This window comes from Phasianus colchicus, chromosome 14 (assembly GCF_987193195.1).
Source record: "Phasianus colchicus chromosome 14, bPhaCol1.hap1.1, whole genome shotgun sequence".
NCBI lineage: Eukaryota > Metazoa > Chordata > Aves > Galliformes > Phasianidae > Phasianus > Phasianus colchicus.
The window spans coordinates 8630345-8655117 of NC_143449.1; the positions used below are offsets into that span (position 1 = coordinate 8630345).

The 24773-nt window shown below is 53.7% G+C and overlaps 2 protein-coding genes across 14 annotated transcripts in view; both read right to left on the reverse strand.

Moving 5' to 3' along the window:
* The window catches only part of ARHGEF9 (Cdc42 guanine nucleotide exchange factor 9), a 191730-nt gene extending 190598 nt beyond the window's left edge, over positions 1 to 1132 (reverse strand). For 3 of the 7 annotated variants that reach the window (XM_090150153.1, XM_090150154.1, XM_031594421.2), the window contains exon 1: positions 996 to 1131. The gene's annotated coding sequence lies outside the window, so the exon portion shown is untranslated. Of the gene's footprint in view, positions 1 to 623; positions 712 to 769; positions 908 to 995 lie in introns of those variants that run through there. The other 4 variants (XM_090150155.1, XM_090150156.1, XM_031594419.2 and 1 more) reach the window with 3 other exon arrangements.
* Positions 1133 to 4033: 2901 nt separating this feature from the next.
* AMER1 (APC membrane recruitment protein 1) lies at positions 4034 to 24671 on the reverse strand. 7 transcript variants are annotated; one of them, XM_031594417.2, is made up of 7 exons: positions 24569 to 24667; positions 23912 to 24000; positions 17193 to 18028; positions 14536 to 16904; positions 7567 to 14274; positions 6094 to 6241; positions 4034 to 4975 (listed from the first exon to the last, which is right to left on the reverse strand). In XM_031594417.2, exons 3-5 carry the CDS (start codon positions 17938 to 17940, stop codon positions 14197 to 14199), a joined length of 3195 nt encoding a protein of 1064 aa, XP_031450277.2. In that variant the 5' UTR covers positions 17941 to 18028; positions 23912 to 24000; positions 24569 to 24667; the 3' UTR covers positions 4034 to 4975; positions 6094 to 6241; positions 7567 to 14196. The 7 variants fall into 7 exon arrangements, with proteins under 7 accessions (XP_031450277.2, XP_031450274.2, XP_090006298.1 ...); XM_031594414.2 differs by having other exon boundaries at positions 7567 to 9759; positions 14159 to 14274; positions 14536 to 18028; XM_090150172.1 differs by having other exon boundaries at positions 7567 to 9759; positions 10167 to 14274; positions 14536 to 18028.
* Between the last annotated feature and the right edge of the window lie 102 nt (positions 24672 to 24773).

The window sequence follows — 24773 nt, forward strand, 5'->3', positions numbered from 1 at the left end:
ACTGAGGGGGGCCTTTCTTCAGGCAGGGCACAGCATTATCCCATACAGCAGCCCACTGGGATGTGCCCTGAGCGGGCAGCAGACCCAAGCCCAGCCCAGAACCCTCCAGGAGCCTCCCACCAACACAAGGCCCTACCACATTGCTGCTCCCCCTGCCCAGCAGCAGCACCTCCCATCCACCGTCAGCCCTGCAGCACAGAAGTGCCCATGAATGGGGCAGCACTGCCCCGAGCCCCACATTCCCACTACAGGCAGTCGTCTTGCAGCAGAAATTGTGCACCTCCAGGGCTGGGCTCCCCAACTCAACTTAGCACTTTTTATGGAGTCATAGAACTGTTTGAAGTGGAAGGGACCCTTAAAGGCCTTCCCTCCAGCCCACAATAAGCAGGGACGCCTACAGCTCCATCAGGAGCCCAGAGCCCATCCAGCCTGACCTTGAGCTCCACGGATGGAGCACCACCACCTTCTCCGGCCATTACCTCACCACTCTTATTGTAAAAAACTTCCTCCTTACTTCCCATTTAAATCTCCCTCTTTCAGTTTGAAACCATTTCCCCTCATCCTATCACAACAGACACCGCTGAAGGGTCTGTCCCCTCCTTTCTTACAGCCCCATCCCGTACCCCGGGGCTCCGGAGCCGGGGCAGCGAGCAGTTCCGGAGTTGTTGGGTTGGGGGAGGTACGAGTGTCTGGGCAGCGCCGGGAGGGATACAACGCCGAGCCCGAACTTCGAGCAGCTGGGAGAGGTGGGCACAGCGCTGCGCCCCACCTGGGACGGATAGCGGTGAGTCATAACCCAGTTCCCACGCAGCTCCCGCTGGAGTACACCCAAAGCTGAGCTCCTCCAAACACGAGCGCAGGATGCCCGTCCTGCGGCACCCCCGTTGAGCGTCTGTCGCTCATAACCGGTTCGGCTTTATGGTGTCAAAAAGGACGCTTCACGGTTCCCACCCCGCCGCCGCAAAGGAACACCGCGTTACGAAGCCCCCGCTTACCTCAGCGCACGGCCCCGCCGCGGCACGGTGCCGGCCCGCGACCCGCCGGAGCCGGGAATTGAAACGGTTGAAAGTGAAATTAAAATGGAAAAAAACAAAAGAAAAAGAAAAAGAAGGAAAAAAAGAAAAGCAATAATAATAATTAAAAAAAGTGATAGTGCTATTTAGTCCAAACAAAAATAAAAATTACCAAAAAAAAAAAAAAAAAAAAAGTCGGACGAAGGGGGGTGCCCGTGCCATGCACGCGGGCCGCCCCCCCCCGGACCGCCTCTCGCCGCCGTTGCCCGGCGCCCCCCCGCAGCGCTCCGGGACCGGCCCGGGACCCGTCGGCCCCAGCACCGGCCCCGGCCCCGCGGGCGGAGCGCTCAGGGAGCGGCGCGGTGCGGCCCGGAGGGGCCGAGGGCGGCCCCGGGGGGCGGCGGGCGCCCGCGGGCAGCGGGGCGCGGGGGACGCCCGGCGGGGCCCGGAGAGGGCCGCAGAGCTCCGCCGCCTCCGCGCATCCCCCGCTGCCCCGTCCCGTCGGGGCCCGCCCGGCGCCGGCCGCCGCCGCTCGCGGGGAAAAAAAAGAAAATAAAAATTAAAAGCAAATAAATGATAATAGTAATAAATAAGTCAAATTAAAAGGAAATTAAAGAAATTGAGTTGTTTCAAAAGTCTCGAGCTGGATGCGAACGGCAGCCCAGACGGAAACTTCCCGCGGCGGTGCGGTGCGGCCACCCGTCTCTTTCCCCTCCTCCTCCTCCTCCTCTCCGCCGCCCGCAGCGTGCGCGGCGCCGCCCGGCCCGGGGGAAGCGCGGGGGAGGCTCCGCACCACCCCGCGCCCGAGGCTCTGCCGGCGGGGCCCGGCCGGGACAATCGGAGGAAGTGCGGCCGCCTCTGGGCCGCTGGGAGCGCTTCCCACGTGCGGGAGCGAGCGGTTCTACCGTGCCCAGCGCCGGGCTGCGAGCTCCGTCAGGTTCAGCCGGGATCCTCCGCGGGGCTGCCCTCAGCGACGGCTCTCTTTCATCTCCTCCGTGCGGCTGTGAGCACGCCTGGGCTAAGCGCAGCCCCTCGGCTTGGCCGCGCGCACGGAGCCGCTCGTTAGGAACGCACTCGTGACGGCCCGCCGTCCCAGCCCCGCCGGGCTCCCACTGCGGCCAAGCTCCTGTTTCCACCCCACAGAGGCCCCGGGCAGCACGGGCCGAGCACTCGGTGAGCGCACAGCTCTGAACCCCGTGAGCACAGCTCTGCTTTCGGTCAGCGCCCGGCCTGGGGACGCGCCTATACGGATGAGCACGGCCATCTGGTCAGCCCGTGCACCTCATAGCAGCTCCCAGACCAGGTGCTCCCTTCCTCTGCTGAGCCAACCCCTGCCAACAGCTGCATTAAATGAGCCGCAGGTGCAGCTCACTGAGCAGTTCATTTCCCCATAACTGGCTGCAGGGGGTGCTGGGGTCAGGGTTGCCGAGCGTTGGAGTAGGATTGGAAGGACCTCGAGTGCTTCTGTGCTGTAGTTGGAGTAATTCAGGGCCTCCTTAGCTGCTTTTGGACTGTGCGGGAGGAAAAAAAAAAAAAAAGAAAAAAGAAAAGAGAGAGAGAGAGGAAAAAAAGGTAAATAGAGGACTGGGGAATGAGCCATTGGGGACTCAGGTCCAACTGCCTTGGCTGTGTGGTTTTGTGTGGGCTCAGAGGAGCATGGCTCTGCTCTGGTTTCAGGACGAGCACTGAGTGACATTGCTCATAGTGGGGGCTGTGCCTGCAGCTCTGGGCACACGCAGGGCTGTGGAGCCAAGGGCAAAAATCAGTGGTGGAGTTGAATGAATTTTGCTTTGAACGTCACCTAGCAGTCACCACTGACTGCACCAGTGCTGCCTGACTCCCCCAGCATCCCTGATGACTGAGGGAGAGAACAAACACCAGGCAGATGCAGGGCAAAGCTGGCAGCCTTTGGGGACTGTGACTCCACCACCTCCCTGAGCAGCCTGTGCCAGCACTTTGCCTCTCTTTGTGAAAATAAATTTGCTCTAATATCCAACCTGAGCCTCTCTGGAGGTTCTCGCACGATGTGTGCACTGAAATCAGCGAAATTGTGACATCCCCACATTCTCTTTCAGTCCAGCTGCTCTGGGCTCCCTGGGGAACTTCCCTGTCTGCCGTCCCGGAGAGGAGCACGCTTCCCCACTCCTCATTTATTTAGCTCATGAGGACTCAGCACGGCAGGCTTTGCCGTCTCTATAATTCCACAAGGCGGGGACTCGCTGGGAAGCAGCTCAGACCTCAGCAGCCCTTTGCTCTCTATTTGCCGCTCCTGGAAATCCGCGCTGTGCTGCAGCGCGTTGCCCCGGAGCGGACCGACCTGCAGCCCCAGCAGAGCCGCGGGAAGGGAGCAGGGCAGGGCAGGGCCCAGCCGCTCGGGGGACACACTTCCACCTATTGGCTCCATTTCCTTCGCTTCCTCCGGCCCCGGCCGTTATTAATTAAGAACTCACAGCCGCACAGAGCAGCTGGCAGCACTGCGAGCATCTCAGAGGGGTCTGGTTTGTTTTATAGAAAAAGTTGGCTCAGGAACACCTCCCCGAGTGAGGCTGTGCCGACACAAGTCACGGGTCCCATCCCACTGGGGGCTGCAGCCTCCTCCCTCCTGGGCACGGGGCTCCCCTGGCTCCAGTGCCCCCAGACTGGGGCTGTGAGCTCTTTTTTGTCTGATTTCTTGTTGTTCTTTCTTAAAGGAACAATAGTGAGCGGCACACCTCCCTCCCAGGCTTGGTGCAACTCCAGATTTCACTTTTTTTTCAAGCTTCACACCATGAAGCACTTTATTATTGGAAGCAAGCAATTTACCCAAGAAGAAATAGGACCAAGCAGAGCATCGCTGCACCCCTCAGCACGTAGCGCACAGCCCCGCAGCAGGAGGGGTTGCTCTACTTTGCCCACCTTTGGGGCTCTGGCTGCTCTCCATGCCTGGAAACCTTCCTGCACACTTCCTGAACCCAGGGATAGCAGGGAGGCTTCATCAGACAGCGCTTGGAGCAAGAACAAAAGCCACCGGCCTTGTGCAGTTCTATAAAGGATGGTTTTATTTCTATACAGGGCATCCGGTACAGAACACCCCTTCCCCAGACACAAGGCTCTGCCTGGCCCCCCCAGCACCCATCTGTTTTTTGCACTGGGTGGCCCAAAGGCTGGGAACAACTGTGAGGCTGGCAGTGCACTCAAGGTGGCCAGGTGTGGGCTATGCCTGGGAGGGAACCAGTACCCCAGCTGGGATTGAATGGGCTCCTGGGCCCACAGGGGTGGGTGTGGGACACAGGTGGGGCTGCTCAGGGCCATTAAGGGCCATCAGTGCCTTGGGACTGTGACAGCCTGGCTTCAATGCTGTCCTGCTGGAAAGCAGGAGGTGGGGCGGGATGCAGCACAGGTAACAGCAATAGGGCGGGACGTGATGGCCTCAAGTTGCACCAGGGGAAGTTCAGGGTGGATAATAGGAAAAATTTCTTCTGAGAGTGGTGAGGCAGTGGCACAGGCTGCCCAGAGAGGTGGGGGAATCACCATCCCTGGAGCTGTTCAAGAAAAGGGACAATGTGGCACTGAGGGATGTGGTTAGTAGGCACATGGGGATGGGCTGATGGTTGGACTTGGTGATCTTAGAGGTCTTTCCAACCTTAATGATTCTGTGGTTCTGTAATGAATCCCAGCCCTCACTCTGCTCCCCTGTGGAGATGGCAGCAGGGAAGCACAAACTCTCCTTTGCCCTCAGAGGCCAAATCTATGCACGGTGCCCATGGAGCAGCAAATGAAGACCAAGCGTGGGGAGAAAAAAAAGGTTTGGAGAAAGAAAGGAGCGCAGAGATCCAAGCTTGCCCCATCCCACGCAAGTGGTGATGGCGGAGGAGCCCAGCCCCAAGCTGCAGAACTGATCTGCTGGGACCAGGGTGCTCAGGCTCCAGTCTTTTTGCTACAGGTTCCATTCACTGCAGTAATAAAACACATGCCCAAAAAACCTGCAAAATTCATAAACAACATCTGTGAGGTTCGGGCTCCATCAGATTCAGTCTCTGTTATTTTCCTTCTTGCACACCACACCGATCAAGCAAGGAAATCCCCATTTATCTCTCCTAAGATTTGTTTCCCCAAGTTCTGTTTTTCAAAGTCAGCCTTAATCACTTTTTAATCATATCTGATGCCTCTTTGCCTTTGGCATTCCGTAATCCTGGAGATGCTCCCCACTGCACAGTCAGGTCTGCCACCCCCAGCCCCAGGTCCCATTAAACCAATGCATCCTTCATGCTGGTGGCTGCTCCGGCTCCAGAAGACAGCAGAGAAACTTAACACTGCTGCGGCTGCTCAAAAGCCAAAGCAGAGCTCAGAGGAGGGCATAGTGGGGCTTCCTCACCCGCTCATCTTTCCTCCTGCAGAGTGGTTGCAGCGCAGTTTCTTGAGGAACCCAGACCCACATTCATCAGGTCTCTTTCAACAAAGTTCTGCCTAAAACTGTTCCTTATTTAATGAATGGCAACACGTGGGCATCTAATTGCCCTTCTTTCATCTTCCACCCAGGAAAGCACACCTCACAATCCCATACCTATTACTTCTTAGGTGCAATCCCAATGCTGTGTTGTGGCGTTGGCTTTTGCTGTCCCATTGCCACACCTCTGCAAGCAGCTGAGTGATTTGGTGCTGCTCTGCCATGGAAGAGCCATGGAGGTGTGGGGGCTCCTTGGGACACATGCTAAGGGGAGTTTTGATCTCCTCCATCTCTCTGGTCTGCATTCAGGGGACAGGGTGACACTGGAAAGAATGGAACATCCCATTCCATTCCATCCCATACTACCCCTCTTGAAATATTTTTACTATTATTTTTATTATTATCCTTGGTAGGCTGCAATTTCCTTCTGTTCTTCCTCCTTCTGCTCCTGTGTCAGTTGCAGTACATTGTCACCTTCACCCCAGGGTGACTGGACCCCATGCTGTTCATCCCTGAGCCCACCCTGCAGGGACCCAATGGGGCTCCTGAGAGGAATACTGGGGAAAGCCACTTGTTTTTCCCCCTTTAGGAGCTTCCTAGCATGATCCTCAAGGCTTATTTTGATGGTCTCTGGGAAGTCCTCTCCATACATACCCCAGAGAGCAGATTGCAGGGAGTGACATGGCCAGGGGGTGCCTGATCCTTGGGTTGGAGCTGAGGTGACATTGTCCTGAAGCTCTGGGCAAGTGCTGTGAGCAGTTCTGCTGGGAGCACAAAACAGGATGCCTTCTGCTTTAAGCCTCTGTAAAACAAAAATGAAGCCAAAAGTTACATGGGATGGATATCTGAAGTAATAATATTGTGGCTGTGGTGCTGCTGCTTGGATGGCTTTGGGAAACGGGACACGTTTTCAGGTTGCAGAGAAGAGAGGACCCAAAGCCCTCTGTGCCCCGGGGCAGAGCGGGTCCGGGGGTGGCATTGGGCTGAACGGGTCCCCGGTGCCCTCTGGTGCGGGAGCACAACGCAGCGTGGGCATCACGGGATGGCACGGGAGCTTATTCTCCTCAAAACGGATCTTCGCTCCAACTGCAGAGATCTGAGCGCCTTATGCCCGCAAACCGTGCTGTTTCGGTTCCTTCCACCCCTGGCTGTGCCTTACGCAGGGGCAGCTCTGGAGCTCCGTCTATAGGGCCAAACGCGCACCGCTCTTCGGGTCGCGATCCGGAGCGACGCTCTCCGGGAAGCGCAGGGAGCACCGCTGAGCGCAGCAGTGCAATAACGGAGCTCTCCCTTAGAGGTCAGCCCAGCACCTAAACTGCTCCAGAAATCCACGCGGACGGGAGCGATTCCTGCAAACATGAACGGGGAGGGACGGGGATGTGTCTCTGGCCCTAGCGGGGGGGTCTGAGAGCCGGTCCCTCTCCCAGCCGTGCTGCCATGCTGAAGCAGGAGGCACCAGGAGGGATGGCGGCTCCAAGAGGCTCTGCAGGCCGGTGGGATTTTATTTTCCAGCACAAAACAGAGCTCAGCTTCGTGCTAAAAATAGGGAGATTAAAAAATAAATCTCCGTGGCTTTTTGAGTGCCCTGCTTTGCCAGATTTAATTCACGGCTACAAAGCCCTGAAGTTGGATATGAAGGATAATTTATTCTCCAAAAGAGCGGTGAGGTGCTGGCACAGGCTGCCCAGGGAGGTGGGGGAGTCCCTGTGCCTGGAGGTGCTCAAAAAATTTGTGGATGTGGCACTGGGTGACGCGGGTTAGTGGGCAGTATTGGTGGTAGGTGGATGACTGGATGAGGTGATCTCAGAGGTCTTTTCCAGCCTTAACGATTCTATGAGAACTGCCTTAAGTAGTGGGCTGGTGCTGATGGGCAGCCTCGGCCTCCCTAAGAAGTAGCCCTTCCCCTGTGCTCCTAGCAGTAAGTGGGACAAGAGCACACAGTGGTGTACCCAAACTACTCAGTGTTGTGCCCTTGGGAAACCACTTTGAGGAAGAGAAATGAGACCAAAAGCAACACTTAAGCACAGAACACATGAGGAGGACAGGCAGCTCTGAGCATGTTTGCTCAGCACCCAGACTCAGCTGCAGCGAGGGAGCTGTGTTTAGCAGCAGCTGATGAGCACTGACCTGAGAGCTCCCCGCTGGGAGGGACGCCCCAGGCTCCATCCCCACAGGCCGAGGTCGTGCTCATGTATCCCGTGTGGTTTGCTGTCGCTGTTTGTTTTCTTCCAGGTTCCTGCCCGTGGTTAAGATGCGGCGAAGCACTGGGGCTCATCCATCAGTGACACCGGTGTCTGCCCCGCTCTGTCCCCTCTTCACGCTGCCCGGGGAGTTTTTCCCTCCCTAAATTCAATTAGATGCCATAAGGGGTCAACCCCATTATAGCCATGGCTCCTCCGGGATGGGCAGGGGGCTGTAGCCTCTCCCTCCCATAGGATCAGAACACAGCCCTATAAATAATAATTAAATGTTAAAAGGAGCAGTTTTGAAGGACGCGATCGCTCCAGTCAGTCCCAGCTGCCTCCCATTAGAGGCAGCAGTGTGAATACAGCCACCTGGGGCAGCTTGGGCCCCAGAGCATTCAGTGGGCTGGTGGCACTGCTGGACAGGCATACAGAGCAGCTGTGGGACCGCAGACTTCACCACCAGCAGCATTGCACTGGGGTTACATCAGTGACAGCTTAAGCCAACACAGCTTGGTTGGCTCTAATGAAAATGCTGAAGGTTTGGGGCCTGGAAAGGGCCCGAACCTCTGAAGCAGGGCAGTGCGAAGCACGAGCGGTGCAGAAGGATGTGATGCTTCTCCACAGCCAGGGGACCACAGGAGGGATCAGAGCCACCCACCACATGCTTCCACCACCTGGAAATGCTCCTTGCAAGGACAAATACCTGCATGTCTGTACCCAGCAGCAGAAGAGATAAAGAGGGGAAAGCTCGGCTCAGGGCAGAGCCTGAAGGAGGGTCGTGCTGCTGAGTGCACTCGCTATCGCAGCTTGGACACAGCGTGCACGTGGCAGACCAGCAGCTCACTGTGCTCTCTGAAGCACAACCTGCTCTCCGTGTAATGGGAGAGGTGGGAAAAGAGAAAGGTGGAATCAAGCACAAGTAAGCCTGATACACAAAGCAGGAGTGAAATCAGGTGTTCTCTAAAAATCTGAAGTTTATTCGTTAGAATTCAGTGAAAGGAACATTCAGTTTAAAACAGTCAGTACATTAAAAAGTCAAGAGGATGAGTAGCAATGAGACCAGAACAAAACAGAACAGCCCCGAATCTGGCACCTAGCAGGGCAGAGGGCAGCACGCAGCCAGGCTGGATGGGGCTCCCTGCATGGCTGCAATGGGGACAGAGGGGCAGAGCTGGGGCAGCTCTGCTTCCTTAGAACCTGTGGGCTCCCCTCGGTTCCCATGTGCTGCCTGCATTGTGGGCCCCAGGATCAGATGCCAGGAGAGCTGCCATCCCACCCCGATCCATGCTAAGGAACCCCAACAGTGCCCCTGTTTGTTAAGAGCTGCTGAATTGAAAGACACACAAATCTGTGCAGAGCCAAACGTCTCAGCCTGGAACTGCCACCTCTGCTGGTGTTGGCTCAGGGGGGAAGAAGGAACAAATCGGTTTTCAGCTTTTCATTTTCTTTTTGCACATGAGCGCTGGGCATTGTTCTCTGCTCAGCTAATCATCATGACCTTCTGCAGAGTTATGTCAGCCCTTCTACCCCACACAGGGCTGCAAACTCTGCAGGGGCACTGAGTCTGGCAAACAAAGCAGCATATTCATTCCATTAAAAAAAAAATAATCCACATTAACTAGTGTTGGGTCTGAGCGTACCCAGAGCTCACCTTTTGGTTGTGACCCCAAAATTCAAGGCAATGTTGTTCCATTCATTTCTACATCACCCCACAGCAGCCAACAGCACCTCCTGCCCTGCAATGGCTGAAGGGGACAGAGGAGAGCCTGGTTTGGGACAACATAATTGAAGCACACAGAGAAATCCCAAACTGAAATCCACACGGTTTGGGTGTTTGTTTAGTTTAAAGACAACCAACGACACTTGGAGGGAAAAATCACCACGGTGCACAAATTCAGATTCAAAACAAAGCTAAGAAACAGCTGACAAGAGTGACAAACCAGTATCAAAACAGACATCCTGGCGGTGTCCACACAGAGCGTGCAGTGGCAGTGGATTGGCTTCTCATTTCTAGAGCTGCTCCTTCAGACGACACCAACCAGCACTCTGCACGGGGGAGCAACGTGGGTCTCTTGCATTGCACAGGCAGTGGCAGCAGCAGTGACAGCAATAAATTGCTGTTTCTCCATCAGAACTGTAAACCGCACCGTTTTGAAACACATAACGTACGTAAGTAAAAGAACAGTCCATAAAATTTCCCCATGAATATAAAATGCAAAACTATACAAAAATAGATAAAATCGACCGTTTTCTTATGCGTATATAAAAAACAAACAAACAAAGTCCCCAAAACGCAATACAGAGCTACTTGGTAGGCTGACCTGGTCAGGGTTTGGTCGGCAGCAAACAGCCACGACCCACCTCTCCAAGGCTTTCCCTGGATGCACTGAGCTCCGTGAGGTTTGGGGGTGTTCCTCCATACCTCAGCCAGACAGAGCTGCTCACCCCGAGCTGTATGCCTCATTTCTGTCTCCACAGACCTCTTTTGCACAAGAATTACTGTTCTCAAGCTCAGGTTCCTTGGGTAAGTCTATATTTTACCAGGTTAGAAGATGATGGCTTGAGCCAGAAATGAGAAGCTGCAGCCCTCAATGAGCGGTCCGACTGCTTCTAGCTCCCATGTGGTCCAAAGACTCAGGTGGGAAGTTCCTCCATCACATTTTTAGGAAAATCATGCTCATTATGAGGTCAGCATTGGTCAAAGAGCTCCAAGAGCTCACAACCCATAAGAGTGTTCTCCCAGGCCCCTGTCCCATACCACAGAGCAGCCATGGGATCCCACTCAGTGGGACAATAACTTGCTCTAAGCACTCCCTATGACACCAAATCCTCTTCTGTTTGGCTTCAACAAAGGCTGGCCACTAAGCATTCCCAATCATCAACAGACAGCCTGTAGGTCAGAGAAAGGATGAAGGACCCCTTTAAAGCTTATCCTTTTATTCCAAGATGCACTGCTTCTGAAAATGGGTTAACACCACACAAGAATGAGTATTTCCCCCCTCTAGTGATGTGTTAATTTGGACTATGCAGCTGTGAGAAATCTCTCCCAAAGCCATAGGGGGACAAGATCAAGACCCAGGAGCTTGTATTTGGCATTTAACCTGTAGTCCCTTTGTAAATCCCTACTAGAAAAGCATAGTGGGAAGATCAGGTCCTATCTATTCCATAGAAGAAGGAATACATTAGCTACTGAAATCCAATCTATGGCAGTGACAATTTACAGACTAGGTTAGTATATTGAAAATGCTTATTTCTTTGGGTTAATGGGGCAGAATACTCCAATAATTCAATAAATTATTTTTAAAATGCTTTTAGAAACCTCATTTTAAATCAACAGATACTTGATTCGTTTAATTCAAATCAAATTAAGAGGAGAAACCTTTGGTATAAAGTCAGATTATCAAGTCCTGGCTGTATTGCTTTCACACATCAGACTAGGAACTGTTGTCCAATAAGTCTTCCCACTACGTACCTACAACCAAAATAATTATTACTACAGACATGCATTTGCAACGGAACATTCATTTTAGCACTGAGACACTTTCATCCTTCACCAGAACTTTGGCAAAGGCTGCATCACTTACAAACAAAACACTGCGCAAAACCCCTTTGAGCCACAAGATGCCTTTGGTGACACACTAAAACGAGATAATGGTTAAAAATTCCTGTAAGAGGCCACTGCAGAGGCCAAGCGATTCCAGTGAGCACCTATTTGTGTTGTGACATCTCTGGTGTTGCTAGTGATAACTACAGGATCCTTTCTTTGGAATCGGCACTGAGTTGCAGCAGAGCTTGGCTGAGCTCACGCTGAGCAAGAGGGAGTTAGGAGCATTTGTTAGGGGATGCTCATGGCATAAACACTGAAAAATGAAGGTTAATCCCAAGGACACACAGATGGGTCTGCTCAAGCCTCAGGAATCTGTTCAGAAAACAAACAAACAACAACATACACATAAGTGGAGCTGCCAATAAGGAATTCCAGCTTTGCCTTTCCCTGTTCCTTCATGGACGTACAAGGACAGGACAGTAAGAAGCCTCATCTCAAAAAGAAATCATAGGACCCATTTTGCTTAGGAAAACAAAACAGAAAAGCTCTTCATGCCTTGGTACCTTACAACTAGAGCAGTACCAGGGGGCTGCCCACGTTTCCAACCACAGCCACACGTGTACCTGGGCTGCAGGTGTGGGCAGCAGGCGGTGAGCTGCTCTGGGGAAGGACTCAGCTCCACACCAATGCTGAGCAGAGCCCTGCCACCTGCATGGCGTGCCAGGCTTTGGAGAAGGGCATCACTGCCCTATTTCCAGTTTGTGATTTATTTAATGTTACAACCTCTGTTGCAAAGAGAAGCAGAAAATTGGCAACTTGGGAAAAAGGACACCTAATTCATCAGTAACTGAATTACAGTCAGTTGGACAGAAATAGGAAGAAGTTTTGTAAGCCACAGAAAGTGACTCACAGAATATCTCAAGTTGGAAGGGGCCCCTACAGATCAAGTCAGACTCCTGGCTCCACAGAGGAGCACCCAAAAATCAAACCTGTGTTTGAGAGCACTGTCCAGACACTTGTTGAACTCCTGCAGCTCTCAGCCATGCCTTCTTGGTGCCCTGCCTATCTTTTCCGAGGAGCCTGTAACCGCCCTCACAGCACACCAGCCACAGGACTCTTCCCACCAGGTTTTGCTTACACCAATGATGTAGTAGTTCTGGGACTGAGCCAAGGCTTTCAGCTCTTCTTGCTTGTTCCTTGCAGGGTGTGTGTTGGTGTAGAAGCATTTCAGATGTGCTTCATCATACCCAGCACCTCGTGGAGCAGAATGAAGGACCTCAGCAGCACGCAGCCCCTCTGAATGTGGCGTGCCACCCCACAGTTCATCACCAGTGATGTGGGTGAGCTTGAGCTGGGCTATTTGGCTTCTCCCCTCAACTTCAACACTGCCAGCCTGCACTACCAAAAGCAGGTAATAACCGGAGAGCTGTACGAGACCAGGGAGCTTCCTGGTGATGTCCATGACCCAGGCCCCAGGTTGGCAGCAGACTTTCTTGTGGGAAAGGGTCTGGTCAGCACATTGAGCCCTCAGTTCCCCTTAGAACAGAGTCCCCTATGACAATCACCCTTCTTCTGTTCCTGGCAAAGGCAGTTTTGGGGTTTCTGGGTGACTGACTCACCCTACAGAATCTCCTGGATGGATGTTCACCAACATCTTCATCTGCCTCTCTTAAGTTCCAGAGCTGCATACCTATTGTGCAACAGCACCTGGGAAGGCAAGGTAGGCTGGGGGAAGGTAAGGGGGGAGGTTTGCCAGTCACCCTGTGCAGGGACCTGTTTCCATTCCTCCATCTCTTAGGTCCTTTCCTTCTGCTTGACGGCAAGAGGCTATGACTCTGCAAAAGGTCCCTGGCACACAGCTCTGCTCTGAAGCTGATCAGCTCGAGGGAAGGTTTGGTTTAGAGACTAACGTGCTTCAGATCAACGTGGACACTGAGAACTTCTTCAGGAAAGATGTCAGCTCTGCTCTGCTATCTTCAAACAGGTGCTTCCAAGAGCTCTGACAACCTCCTCAGAACGTTGGTCTGCCACTCTTGTGTTCCTTCTCCACATTTGTTCAAAAGAGGAATTAAAAAAAGAAAATCAAAAGCCTGCAGCAATCTTCGGCATTTTTGTTCCCTCCCGTTAGAAGGAAGAAGTTACGAAGCCTAATTTAGGCTGTGATACATCCTGTATTCCAATTAATAGAATACTTTCCTCATATGAGTTTATATAAAGAAAATAAACACAAAATGTAAAACAAAAAGCAACACAGCAACAGCAACTTTACAGCTAGAGGCCCAATGCAAGTTTAGCTTATTTAAGAGAAGTCATACACGTGCCCTTGGCCTGGGAGAGGCTGGGGATGAGGTACAAAGCGTAGGAAAGGCTTCAGCTGGAAATTAAACACCATGAAGAAAGACCATGACAGAGAAAAGGGACTGACACTTTGTTCTTGAAAGGGAATCCATCAATAGAACATCTTTCTGCACACTGTATTCTTGAGCACATTAAAGCTAGAACTGGAAAACATTATCAGCACGAACACAAACACTCCTACTTTCCTTTCAGGCAGGAAAAAAATGTTACAGTGAAGTTCCCCTCGCAGCTGAACTGCCCCCTGTCCTTGCTCTTAAAATAACTTGCATCCTTCCTCTGCAGCTCCCCAAATCAAGATCAAGACGGAAGATGTTAAAAGCTTGTCAAAAAAAAAAAAAAAAAAGAAAGCATTTCACAGAGAAGAGGAAGAAACCCAATTTCTTTTGAAAGCTTCCCCAGGACGTGCTCTCCTGGCTGCAGCTCTGAAGTGGAGACTCCAGGAATGTCCCCCAGAGCACCCACTGCCCTATGGTGAGAAACCCCAATGTGGGAGAAGCGACCGCTCGCAGCCAACCGGCACGGCGAGCGAGGTCACAGCACAGCAATGCTCCTCACTCCTTCACAGCTGCCAATTGCTCAGCTTCTTTTTTTAAAGGTGATGGTGCCCCTTCATCTGCAGAGAACAAACCTGCCATACTAGAAATGGGTCCATTTCCAGATTTTATTCTAGCAGCAATGGGATTGTGCACTGGGGCTGCTGCCACATTTTGCATCATGTATTGTGTTCGAGAGTGGTGGATCGCACTGGAAAAAAAACAAAAGTGCCTCAGTGTTAATCTGTGAATCTAAGAGGTTGCTCTGCACCAAACCAGAGTACCCATAGCAGTGCAGAACGGCAGCAGCATGGAGACTATGTACTGCAGCTGCAAGAGGAGTTCATCTTTGTTGGCCCGGTTCGACATAAGTCACTCATTAGTGTTCACTTTCTTTCCCCCCCCCCCCTTCCCTTTTCACCCCTTTCCCCACTTCCCAGCCACCCAGCAGGAGCTATTTGGCTCCCATTACATTCACTGCAGTGCTCAGGCAGCCGCTGGGCAGCGCGTTCCCCGGCGCAGCTCTCGCTTTCAGCAGCTCTTTGCCAGTGCTCCCATAGCGCTCTGTGAAGCAGGCTGAGCTTTTTAAGGTTTCGGTGTCATCGCTGTCGTGGAACTGGGGCACTCCTTGGGTGATGCCGACAGGTTTGCACTTGGCTGGTTTCTCTGGGGACTGGGCAAAGCTGATGCACTGTGGTGGCTCTGGTTCCCCCAGTGGGAGCACACGGGCGAGCTTTTTGGCCGGGGCTTCTCCGTGATACCGATATGACCCAGCCGCCTCCTGCGGCTGCCTCGTGTCAGGCTGCAGAGGTAAGTTGGATGGCCTGACCAGGAGCCTGTTTGGCTCCAGATCTTGGGGCTGCCTCTCCAGAGGTTCTCTGGCACTGCTCCTTGAAAGGGGCAAAAAGGGGGAGTCTGCATCTAACCGATCAGATGGCTCCCAGCTGCTCTGCATCCCAGCAGTTGGAACAAAACCCCAGTGTTTGATCCCCCCAGGAGCCAGCTCAGCGTTGTACTGGAGGTGCTGCAAGCCCGGCCAGCTCAGCACACCATTGGCCTCCCCACCTTCAGGAGCTGACAGTTCTGCCTCCTCTTTGCTCCTGCTCCTTCTTGCTCCATCTGAGTACTTTTTGTCCCATTTTGACCACAGCTGGCAAGGCTTAAGGCCGTTCTTGGAAATCTGCAATTCTGCAAGTTCAAACTCCAGGCTCTCCGTGTCAAGCGACCTGCTCCTCCTGTTAAGGGAGAGCGGTGCTGGCATGGCAGGGCTGAGCTCATGCAGACGCAGGTGCCGGGGCAGGCTGGCAACCCCCCAGTTGCAGCTCTGGAAGGAGCCCTGGGGGCACCCCAGGAACATTCTCTCGTCACATTCAGCAAACGACTCCTTCTGCACATAGCTCTCATCGAAGGCCTCAAAGGATGCAGCCATGTCTTCATCAGCATTCATCTCGAGGTGCTGCTCGCACTCCCCTTCCCCTTCCTGCTCCACATCGACAATGTCAAATGTGACCATGGTGGGGAGGACGGGGAGGTTCTGAGTGAAGGAAGAGCCAGAGTCGGAGCTGCCCAGGCTTTCCGACAGGCTGGAGAAGAGGGTCCCACTGCTGGTGAACTCCACCAGAGCTTGTGAGAAGCTCATGGCGTGCTCAGGTTCACACTCACGGTCAGCCTGGGGCTCTCTGCCAGCAGCCTCCACCCCACTGTGGTGGTCACTCTGCGAGCAGCCCTCATGCTCCAGGGGTCTGTGGCTGGGGAACATCCCTGGTTTGGCTGAAGCTGCACTGCCATGGAGGGACCCCCCAAACAATGCACAGTCTGGATCAGAACTGAATCCTGGGTTGTTCTTCATGAGCTGAATAAGGCAACTTCCTTGGGCTTTTTGGCTGTTGTAACAGTTCTCTGGACACAAAGGCCCTGGAAAATCACTCCACTCCGGATTTTCAGCTCTAGCCACCAAAATCCCACCATTCACATTCCTGTTTAGAGCTTGAGAGGCAATCTGCTCACTACCAAGGCAACTCTGATTTTTGCCAATCAAGTTGGCTGCTCTAGTTTTACATTCAACGTGCTGCTTTTCCCTGGGACACTTCTCTTTGCTGGGAACATCAAGACGTTTCAAGCCTGGTTCCCTCTGCAGCTCCCAGAACAGCAGCTCTTTCTGAATGGCAGCTAGCCGCTCTTCTTCGGTTTCCATAACCCCCCTCTTCTGATCCATCATCTGGATCAAGGTCTTCTCAGGAGGGAGGCAAAAGTCCAAGAAGTAGCTGAAGATCTCTGGATGAGAGACTTTGCTCTCAAACAGGGATTGCTCCCCATGAGAGGGGCTCATTAGTGTGTCATCAGGCTCGTAAAACTCATAAAGTGCATCGCCACTGTAGCTGTCTCTGGGAAGACGGTCCTTCTTGATCTCACAAAGTCCATCCCCAGTCTCATCCTCTGGTCCTGGTGTGGTGGAGTCGTAATATCCCTCATCACTATTAGGTGCAGACTCTTGCTGGTCGCTCTGTGGTGTCAGGAGCTCGACCCCATCCATTGCCCCACTAGCATAGGGGTGGACCTCCCCCTCACGCAAACCACGTGTCTCTAACTTGCTACTCACTGCCCGCAGTTCAGGACTGCTCACAGCTGGAGGCAGCGGGGCTTCGTAGCTCCTACCCTCTTCAGCGGTGCTGTCCCATATCTGCTGGAGATACTCCTCCTCAGACATGGCCATCTCCTCCCCACCTCCCTGGTAGGTAACAAGGCATGGGCTCCGTTTAGCAGTGTCTCGGCTGCGCTCCACAGAGATTGTGCTCTCAGCAATGCTGAGGATGTCAGGCTCAGCAATGATGTCTCCGCACCCTGTGAGGGAATCAAAGCTCTTCAGGGATGTGACGTCTCCAAAGAGGAGACTCAGCTGGTCCCCAGAATGTATTGAGGGAGGGTCGTTGTCTGGATGAAGGGCCACAGGGAGATGGCTGTAGTTGGACTCTGTGTAGACAACAGCATCTACCTCCGATTTTGCATCCAGATCATCCTTGCCCCCAGGCACTACCACCACATCGCCCTCACAGCTGCCCTTATCAGCCTGGAGCCAGTCTGGCTCAGCAGCCTCCCCAAAGTCAGCTGCTGTACGCACTAAGCAGTTACCTGCTGAACTGCCTGGGCAGGCTGCAGCAAGAGGGACAGACCCAGGTCCTCCTTCCTCCACAGCTCCAGGAGTTTCTGCTTTCGTGGCCTGAGCTTTGCTGGTCTCCTCCGAATCCCCAGGCCACTCAGAGAGCTCTGTTTTCTCACACTCAGCAACCTTGCTCTTACGGTGACGCCGGATGCTGTTCAGAAGTCCCTTCAGACCTTTTTTCGGTCTGGGGAAGGATGACTTGTCTCCGCTGGGCTTCTTCTCATAGCCCTCCATACTCCCTGGTGGAGAGCCATCCTGCCTGCCAAAATCAAACTTGATGCTGGTGTCTATGGCCACGTGAACGCTTTGGGAGCTTGGCAGCAGGCAAGGATGGGAATCCCTGCTTCCATCTGAAGGGCTTTCCAACTGCGCCCCACTGCCCTCCTCATATGCAGTGCCACTGATCCCATCGTGGGTCTTACTTTTACTGAGCCCCTTTTTAGAAGCTCCTTTCCCCTGGCCTTTGTTTCTGCTGCTGAAGAAACTCGGCAGTGTACATATACTCCTCTTCCCTCCAAACAACTTGAAAGCAGTTTTCTTCAGCTTGCCGGAGGGTGCCTGGGGCTGCTGCTGCTCTGCAGCCACGGCTGAGGCATCGCTCCGCTGGGACAGCCGCTCAACGTTCTCCTCTGGCTGCTGCTCACCGCCCTTGCACTGCCTGCATGCTGCAGACTGCGACCGGGTCCTGGCAGCCTCCTCTGTGCAGCCTGTTTCCATGGCAGCTGCTTGGTTCGCGTGTTTCTAGCTGGAAACAATGGTAGTAGAATCTTCTTGCAGGCACAGGGACCAAAGCATCGTGGCTGATCTAAAGCAAAAAGAGAGAGAGAGATAAGGAGACAGCAGTGGGTGACATATAGGTGTAACAAGGCAAAGAGCTACGTCACCACCTGCAACTACAGCTGCAAAAACCTCCTACCTGTTAGAATTCTGGACGAAGACGTCACTGTACTGAATTCTCCAGAACCCACCTACAGCCATCTGGCAATAGCACCCCATCACAGGGACAGGTAGACCTGAGTCCCGAGCCGCCTCATTCAACCTCTGACCTTTGTCAAAGAGACACTGAGGTCCTGCTCTGTTAACAACTGCCTGTCAGCACAGAAAACACGGGCACCTCCAAAAGGGAGAGGGACTAAGACATGTCAAACTCTGCTTCCAGGCACCCAAACATAGCATCAAACAACAGGAAGCATCTGGACTGTCAAGCCAGAGAGCAGCCCTTATGGCAACTGCGCATCCAGCAAAAGCAGCCATTTACCATATTTTGTTTTCCTCACTAAATTTCAATTGTTTTCAAAATCATCTGTCAAGCAAGATAAAACTGCATTAAAAATACTCATTATAAACCCCCCTGATCAGATTATCTCAGAAGCAGAGAGAGGTAGGTTTTCAATTTCATCCTGGGTTGATGTTAATAGCAGGGGAAATAAAATATTACTATTTCTTTTCCAGAATAGAGATTGGAGAAAATAAATCCAGTGAGAATTGTAATGCACTGCTGAGCTGCAATACCTGATCAGCCCAAGGCCAGGAAAGCTTTCCAGAGATCTCAATGAAAAACACACCCAAATGATGGCCTTCAGCTCCTATAACTCAATAGCCAACCCATGATGTGAGGTTTGCTCTCAAGCCTTGGGAACCTGTACAAAAGTAGCGCAGTATTTATTTGCCTCCATAATTAATAACCTTGGTGTTCACCCTCCTCACTAAAATAAGTGGCTTGGGAAAACAGATGGGGCAGGATGCAACTGCGCTCCGAACGCTACAGACTGACCTGTCCTCCTGCCTGCAGTGGGGGCACAGAGCCCAGCACAGCCAGATCCCCAGCTCACTGCTCCCAGGGGCTGTGCCCGTGCCTGACGTTTCTTTTGGCTACTCGAGCCCTGCGGGCACAGAGCCAGCTAAAGGTAACAGAGAGGAAGGCGTAAGTGGAATTTAGGCCTGCTGAATGCAACCGTGCCGTGGGTGAGTGTCTGACACAATTCCCTGACAGCAGCCAGCAGGATGCTCAGCTGGGACCTTGCTTCATGACCCTGAGCCCTGGAACAGCTCCGGCACTCACCTAGGAGGCTGGAGACAAGGGGATGTATTTACAGCCATTGCTGACAGAGGCAGATTTAGCCACCTTTCACATCCCTGAAGCACAGTCTGCCCTTTCTCTGGGGCTTCCTGGGCCTCTCCAGAGCATCCCAGGGGCCAAACAATGCTTCTCTAGCTCTGACAAACAGCACTTCTGCACTCCTGGGCAGATCCAAAGCCTGTCTGGGGTGACTCCAGGATTCTTCTGGAGCCTCCAAAGAGCCTCTCAAGAGAGACCTGTTTAGACAGGATCAATAGAAAATAGTACGCAAACATCTGTATACATGGATTAATAAAGTAGTAGAAAAATGAAACAGGAACAAGACTTCAACTTGAAAATAAGCTCACTCTGGCTCCACATCAGCACTGGCATCAGTAGATGTTCACTACTGTGACCACACAGCTATTTATGGATGCCAGAACAATAAAGTCACCAAGGGCAAACACCACTATTGATGGAATGCAAAAATGGGGTCAGAAACACATACAAATCACTACAGTAAAAGACAGCACTTCACCTGTGCCCAGCTCCCTGAGGCAGCCAGGGGGATGAGGTAGATCTGTTTGTACTTAGGGTGACACAGCCTTCTGCTCTAGCCATAGGTAGAAGCAGGGCATGTCTGAAACTGCCAGGGGAGCAGGCAGCTGGTGCCAAGAGGCTGACCTGGGTCAGACCTTGGGGCTCTGTTAGTGTACAACTGTGACAAAGCACCTCTGCCAACAAGCTGTCCTTCTCCAGCAGTGAGTGCTGAGCACCACGTCCCCTCCTCCAGCACATCCAGGGCACCAAGGATGTGTTCAAGAAGCGTTAAGGCAAATCTCTCAGAAGTAGAGTTTGAATTTTGAGTGGTTCTGTGGGGAGCCAGGAGTTGAACTCAACAGTATCCATTAGTCTCTTCCTACTTGGGACATTCTGTGATGCTATGATTCCATACGAGGGACAACTTCCATTCACCCCAGCACCAGCTAAAGCAGGGGCCTGCTTTGTCCTCAGCTGGGATCTCAAGACTTTTAAGAGCATCCATGAAAAGGCACAACCACCTCAGCATTCAACAAAAATAGAAATGAGGTGGAGAATGAGAGTCTCATAGCCTGCACATAAAAGACTTGGGAAAATGCCCCTGTTTTATTCCCTAAACCCACCACAGGCCTTAGGCAGCTCATCAAGCCTTTCTCCTTCATGCAGACTGACACTGCCTACGGTAAGCAGACTGTTAAATCCCTTCTTTGTGCTGCACCAGAGATTAGCTGGTGTGAGTGACCGACAGCCATCAATGGACTCACCCAACTCTACCCTGGTTGCATGACTTTCAGCAGGGCCAGAGCCCCCCAGAATCCCCTGGTGACCCCTAATGCAGAGCACAGCACATTGCTACCCTCATCTGTGGTGGGGACAGCCCCACAGAACACACCCATTCCCTGCTCTGCAGGAGAGCTGCACAGCTGGGCTCTGCACAAATCCGCTCAGACCCTGACAGCTGCCATGAAAATGTCTGACTGCAATGAAACACCAGGACATCAGGTAGCAGTCATCCACCCGCTGCTTTCTATTCCTCCACATCAGAACAGAGACCTTCCAGAAGAGCAAAAAGCACTGAACCCGAGCGCAACAAAACAGTGCCCTCTCCTGCAGCTCTCATGTGGGCAGGTGGGAGCACACGGACAGTACAGCTGTCAGAATGGGAGGCAGACACTCGAGCGTGATCAATTAATTCTCACAGGCATCAGCAAAGACAAGCTACGATCAATTAATTCTCAGCAAGGAACCAGGCATGTCATCCTGATCCTACAAATGGGAGACTGGGCATTAAATTAAGGGACTTACCCAACTCACAGGGGAGCTTCTGTCTTGTCGCCAGGATTAGGATGCAGAAGCACTCACAGCAAGAGCACGGATTTCTGTAATCCAGGATAACCGCCCGAATGCTGGTTGGAGGGCTGGTGTCAGACGAAGCATCCCCTCTCCCTAACTCACAGGTTGCTCTCATCTTTAAACCACTTTCCCCAGCAGCAGTCTGGGAAGCGCTGGGACTGTGCGATCCTGACAGCAGCCTCCTCCAGCAGGTCACGTGTTGTACACCATGACACCAGGGTTCTTTCTCCCTCATCTATGGAGAACATGGCATGGCTTCCCCATGCTGGAAATGCAACGACGTGCAGAGCAAAGCCAGGCACAGTGCTACAAGGGCTGCATCCCACAGGACTCCCTGCAGGAACTGCACGCCTCACTAACAGCAGGCCACACCGGCCGGGTCCCAGCTCTGAATGGGAACGAGCCCCATCTGTCTCACTGCCCATACAATGGTGCAGAGTGATGGAGACAAAGGCACAGTGAAGCCCCGGGCAGCAGGAGGTGTCTGGCACCAGTCAGGGCAGTGGGTGGGAGTACCAGAGCGAGCAGTGGCTGGCACAGCACAGCAGCATGGCAGGATGCACGCCTGCTCCAGACATCTTCAGGTAGCACGGTGTGTTTAAGCAGCAGTTCAGCACATTCTGAATGTATGTACAGACAAAAGAGATCCTTCCGCTGTCCTCAGAAGGGTCTCAGCTGAGATGCAGGGAACTCACTGTGACACTGCAGTGGGATGGGTACGTCCCCAGGGACCGAGTCTCCCTCCTGCTGCAGCTGTGCAATCCCTCCCACTGACCCCACGCTCCTCCACAAACCACATGGGAGTGTCTCCCCAGAGCACTCTGAGCTGCCCCAGAAGCCCTGAGAATCGGAAACCATCTTCCATTTTCCAATGTAGTTTTATCTGTGGCCATTTTATACATCCTTTATCTTACACGTTACATGCTGCTTTTTCCTTCAGCAGCACTCAACCCACAGCATCCTCACCCCTACATGCAGTTCTCACTCCCTAGGCCAAGCGAACTCTCCAAACTCTCCCCACGCAACACGCTCTGAGCTCCCTGAGCCATCCCACGGTCTTTCCCCATGCAACAACAGAAATCAAAGCCTTTGCAAACAGAGGCAGCAAGAAATACACATGATGCCCCAAAGCCCCACGCACACAGCCCTGCATCACCAGAACAGCAGAGCCCGGCTCCTTCTGTGAGCCCCACGTGGAAACTTCACTCCATCTCATTTCCCCAAGCATTGCTTACAAACAAACAGCAGTCCTTTCCAGGACACTCCTGCATATTCATGCCATTAATTCCTCCGTTTACAGAGGGATGTTATTGCAGCTGTCAATACCGACAGGCACAGAACTGCTAAAACGTGCTGCCGCTATCCTCAAATAAACTGTTGCGCTAACGATTTTTGTTACAGTAAAAACAGCCACAGCAACCGTTTTGTTGGAAAGCCGCGTATTAATGTCATTCTGTCTCAGAAACAAAGACAACTCGAGCACTTCAAAGTTTCAATCCTGAGGCCTGATTTAGCAAAAGCTTTATAGTTGTAAAATTCCTTTACTCAGAGCTGTGATTTTCTTCAGTTGTTTGTCACTGCAATAATTACACCGCCGTGCAGCACCACATGGGCAGGTATCTGTGTGCCTGGAGCTGGTGCTGCTCGTCCCCAGCCTTTCCTCCTGGTGTGACCACATCCACAGCAAGACGTGCTGACCCTTACCCCAGCAGGGTGCAATTAGTGTGCTGCATTTACATACTTATTAAGACAGGCTGGGTCCTCTGGTGAGCAAAACGCTACAGCTTAGGTGGACACAATGCACTTACACGCGTGGCAGAGCCTTGTTTTTAAGGGGAGAGATGGGCAGCGTGCCATTCACCACCAACCTCAGCTTTCCCCCGCTCAGAGTTTCCATCTCCCCTTTTGTAAAAGAAAATCATTTTGTGTTTCGTTATGTTCTGCCACCAGGCCAATGGGTTTGGAGCACGCTGACAGGTACAGAGAGAGATGTGGACAAACGTTGCTGAGCACATCTCTGTTCCAGCCCCGAGCTGCCACAGACTACACTCAGCAGTGGAGTAAGAAGACAACAGCTGAGCAGCATCCAAACACACCAGAGGTGCTACCAAATCAGCAGCCCCCTCAGTTCACTATGACCTCACCTTGCTGCAGGACTTCAGCTCAACTGAAGCTGACCCACTCTACCACAGCAGCAGAGGCGCAGAGCTCGGGATGAGCCGGGAGCACAGCGCCTTCAGCCTCCACCGAGATCACAGCCGCCACAACTGCGAGTAGTAACCACATGAAAAACAACACGCAAGTGAACGCTTTTACAAGATGAGTGTAAGTTTAACAGCTCCGCCTGAGGAGCTCACAACGCCTCCATTAAGGCTGCTATTGAATTAGAAGGCAGAGCCCTCCCACAGAGGCATTCCTGCGCCTCTCCCGCTCCAGCCCGGCTGTCTGGGTGCCTCGCTCTGCACACATTCTGTCCCTGCTGCTCTCTGTCACCTCACGGTGCCCAGCGTTCAGCTTTTGGGTGTGAAAGACAGAAGCCTGGAAGAAAAAGAGATGTGCTTCCAACAAAAAGGCAAAGCCACCCTACTTCTGGGGGAAGGCCTTTGGCTTCGGGGGTTTGTCGTTAACTGAACACCAGCACTGCTCAGCAGCTCCGGCAGAAGCCTAAATGCAATTACTTCGATCTTACAAAAAGCCACGTGACAAGGCACTTTTCTATCCGCGGCTCGCAGGTACCTGGTTTTCTCAAGACAGGGCAGCGGCACGGCGTCCGTTGGGTCACACCGGATGGGGAGGAGAAAGGCAGCCAAGAACCGGGTCCGCATCTGACAACACAACACACCCCGCTGCAAAGCCCTCGTCCAAACTCTTCCCCAGGACCTCATAAAACCCACGGGATCGTCCGGCGCTCTCAGCAGGGAACCCCACAGCCGTTCCGCCCCCGGGAGCCCTTCGGCCGGCCGGGCTCCGCAGGACGACGGAGAGGTGGGAGGACGCGGAGAAGCCGGGCCTGCCGTGCCGCGTTCCCCACGAGCTGCCCGCGGGACTCGCCAGAGGAAAGGCGAGGACGGGAGCACGGCAGCTCGCCGAGCCCAGCGGCAGCGCGGCCCGCTCCAGCCCCGCTCTTAGAAGCGGACCCCGGCGCGGCCCCACTCAGCCCCCGTCCCACGGACACGCCGTCCCGCGCACCCGGCCCGGCACCGCCCGCCCGCAGCCCCGCGCCGAGCGGCTCCGCGCCCCGCCGGGCTGCAGCCAGGCCCCGGGCGCCGCGCTGCGGGAAGCGCCGCGGAGCGGAGCGGCGGGGCAGAGCGCCGAGCGCGGGGAGGGGCGAAGCGGCTCCGCTCGCCGTCAGCCCCGGGCCGCGCCGCCACAAAGGCCGCCCGCCGCACTTACCGGCGCGCTGGGCCGCGGTCGGAGCTCGGCGGAGGCGCGGCGCCGCACGGCCCTGCCCGCCGCCGGGAGGCACGGGGCGGCGCCAGCGAGAGCCGCGGGGCCGGGCCGGGTGTGGCGGCGGGGCCGGGCCGTGACGGGGCGGGCGGGCCCTGTGACACGGCGGGGCGGGGAGAAAGGAGCTCCGCACGGACAGCCGCGCCGCGCT

Bases quoted from the DNA above. Each gene is read 5' to 3' on its own strand.
- AMER1 (XM_090150174.1), bottom strand. From the start codon at position 17,940: ATGGAAACAGGCTGCACAGAGGAGGCTGCCAGGACCCGGTCGCAGTCT. The intron at 14,275-14,535 runs GTAATGGGAGCC...TTTTTTTTCCAG, and splicing joins GCCTGAGCACTGCAGTGAAT to TGCGATCCACCACTCTCGAA.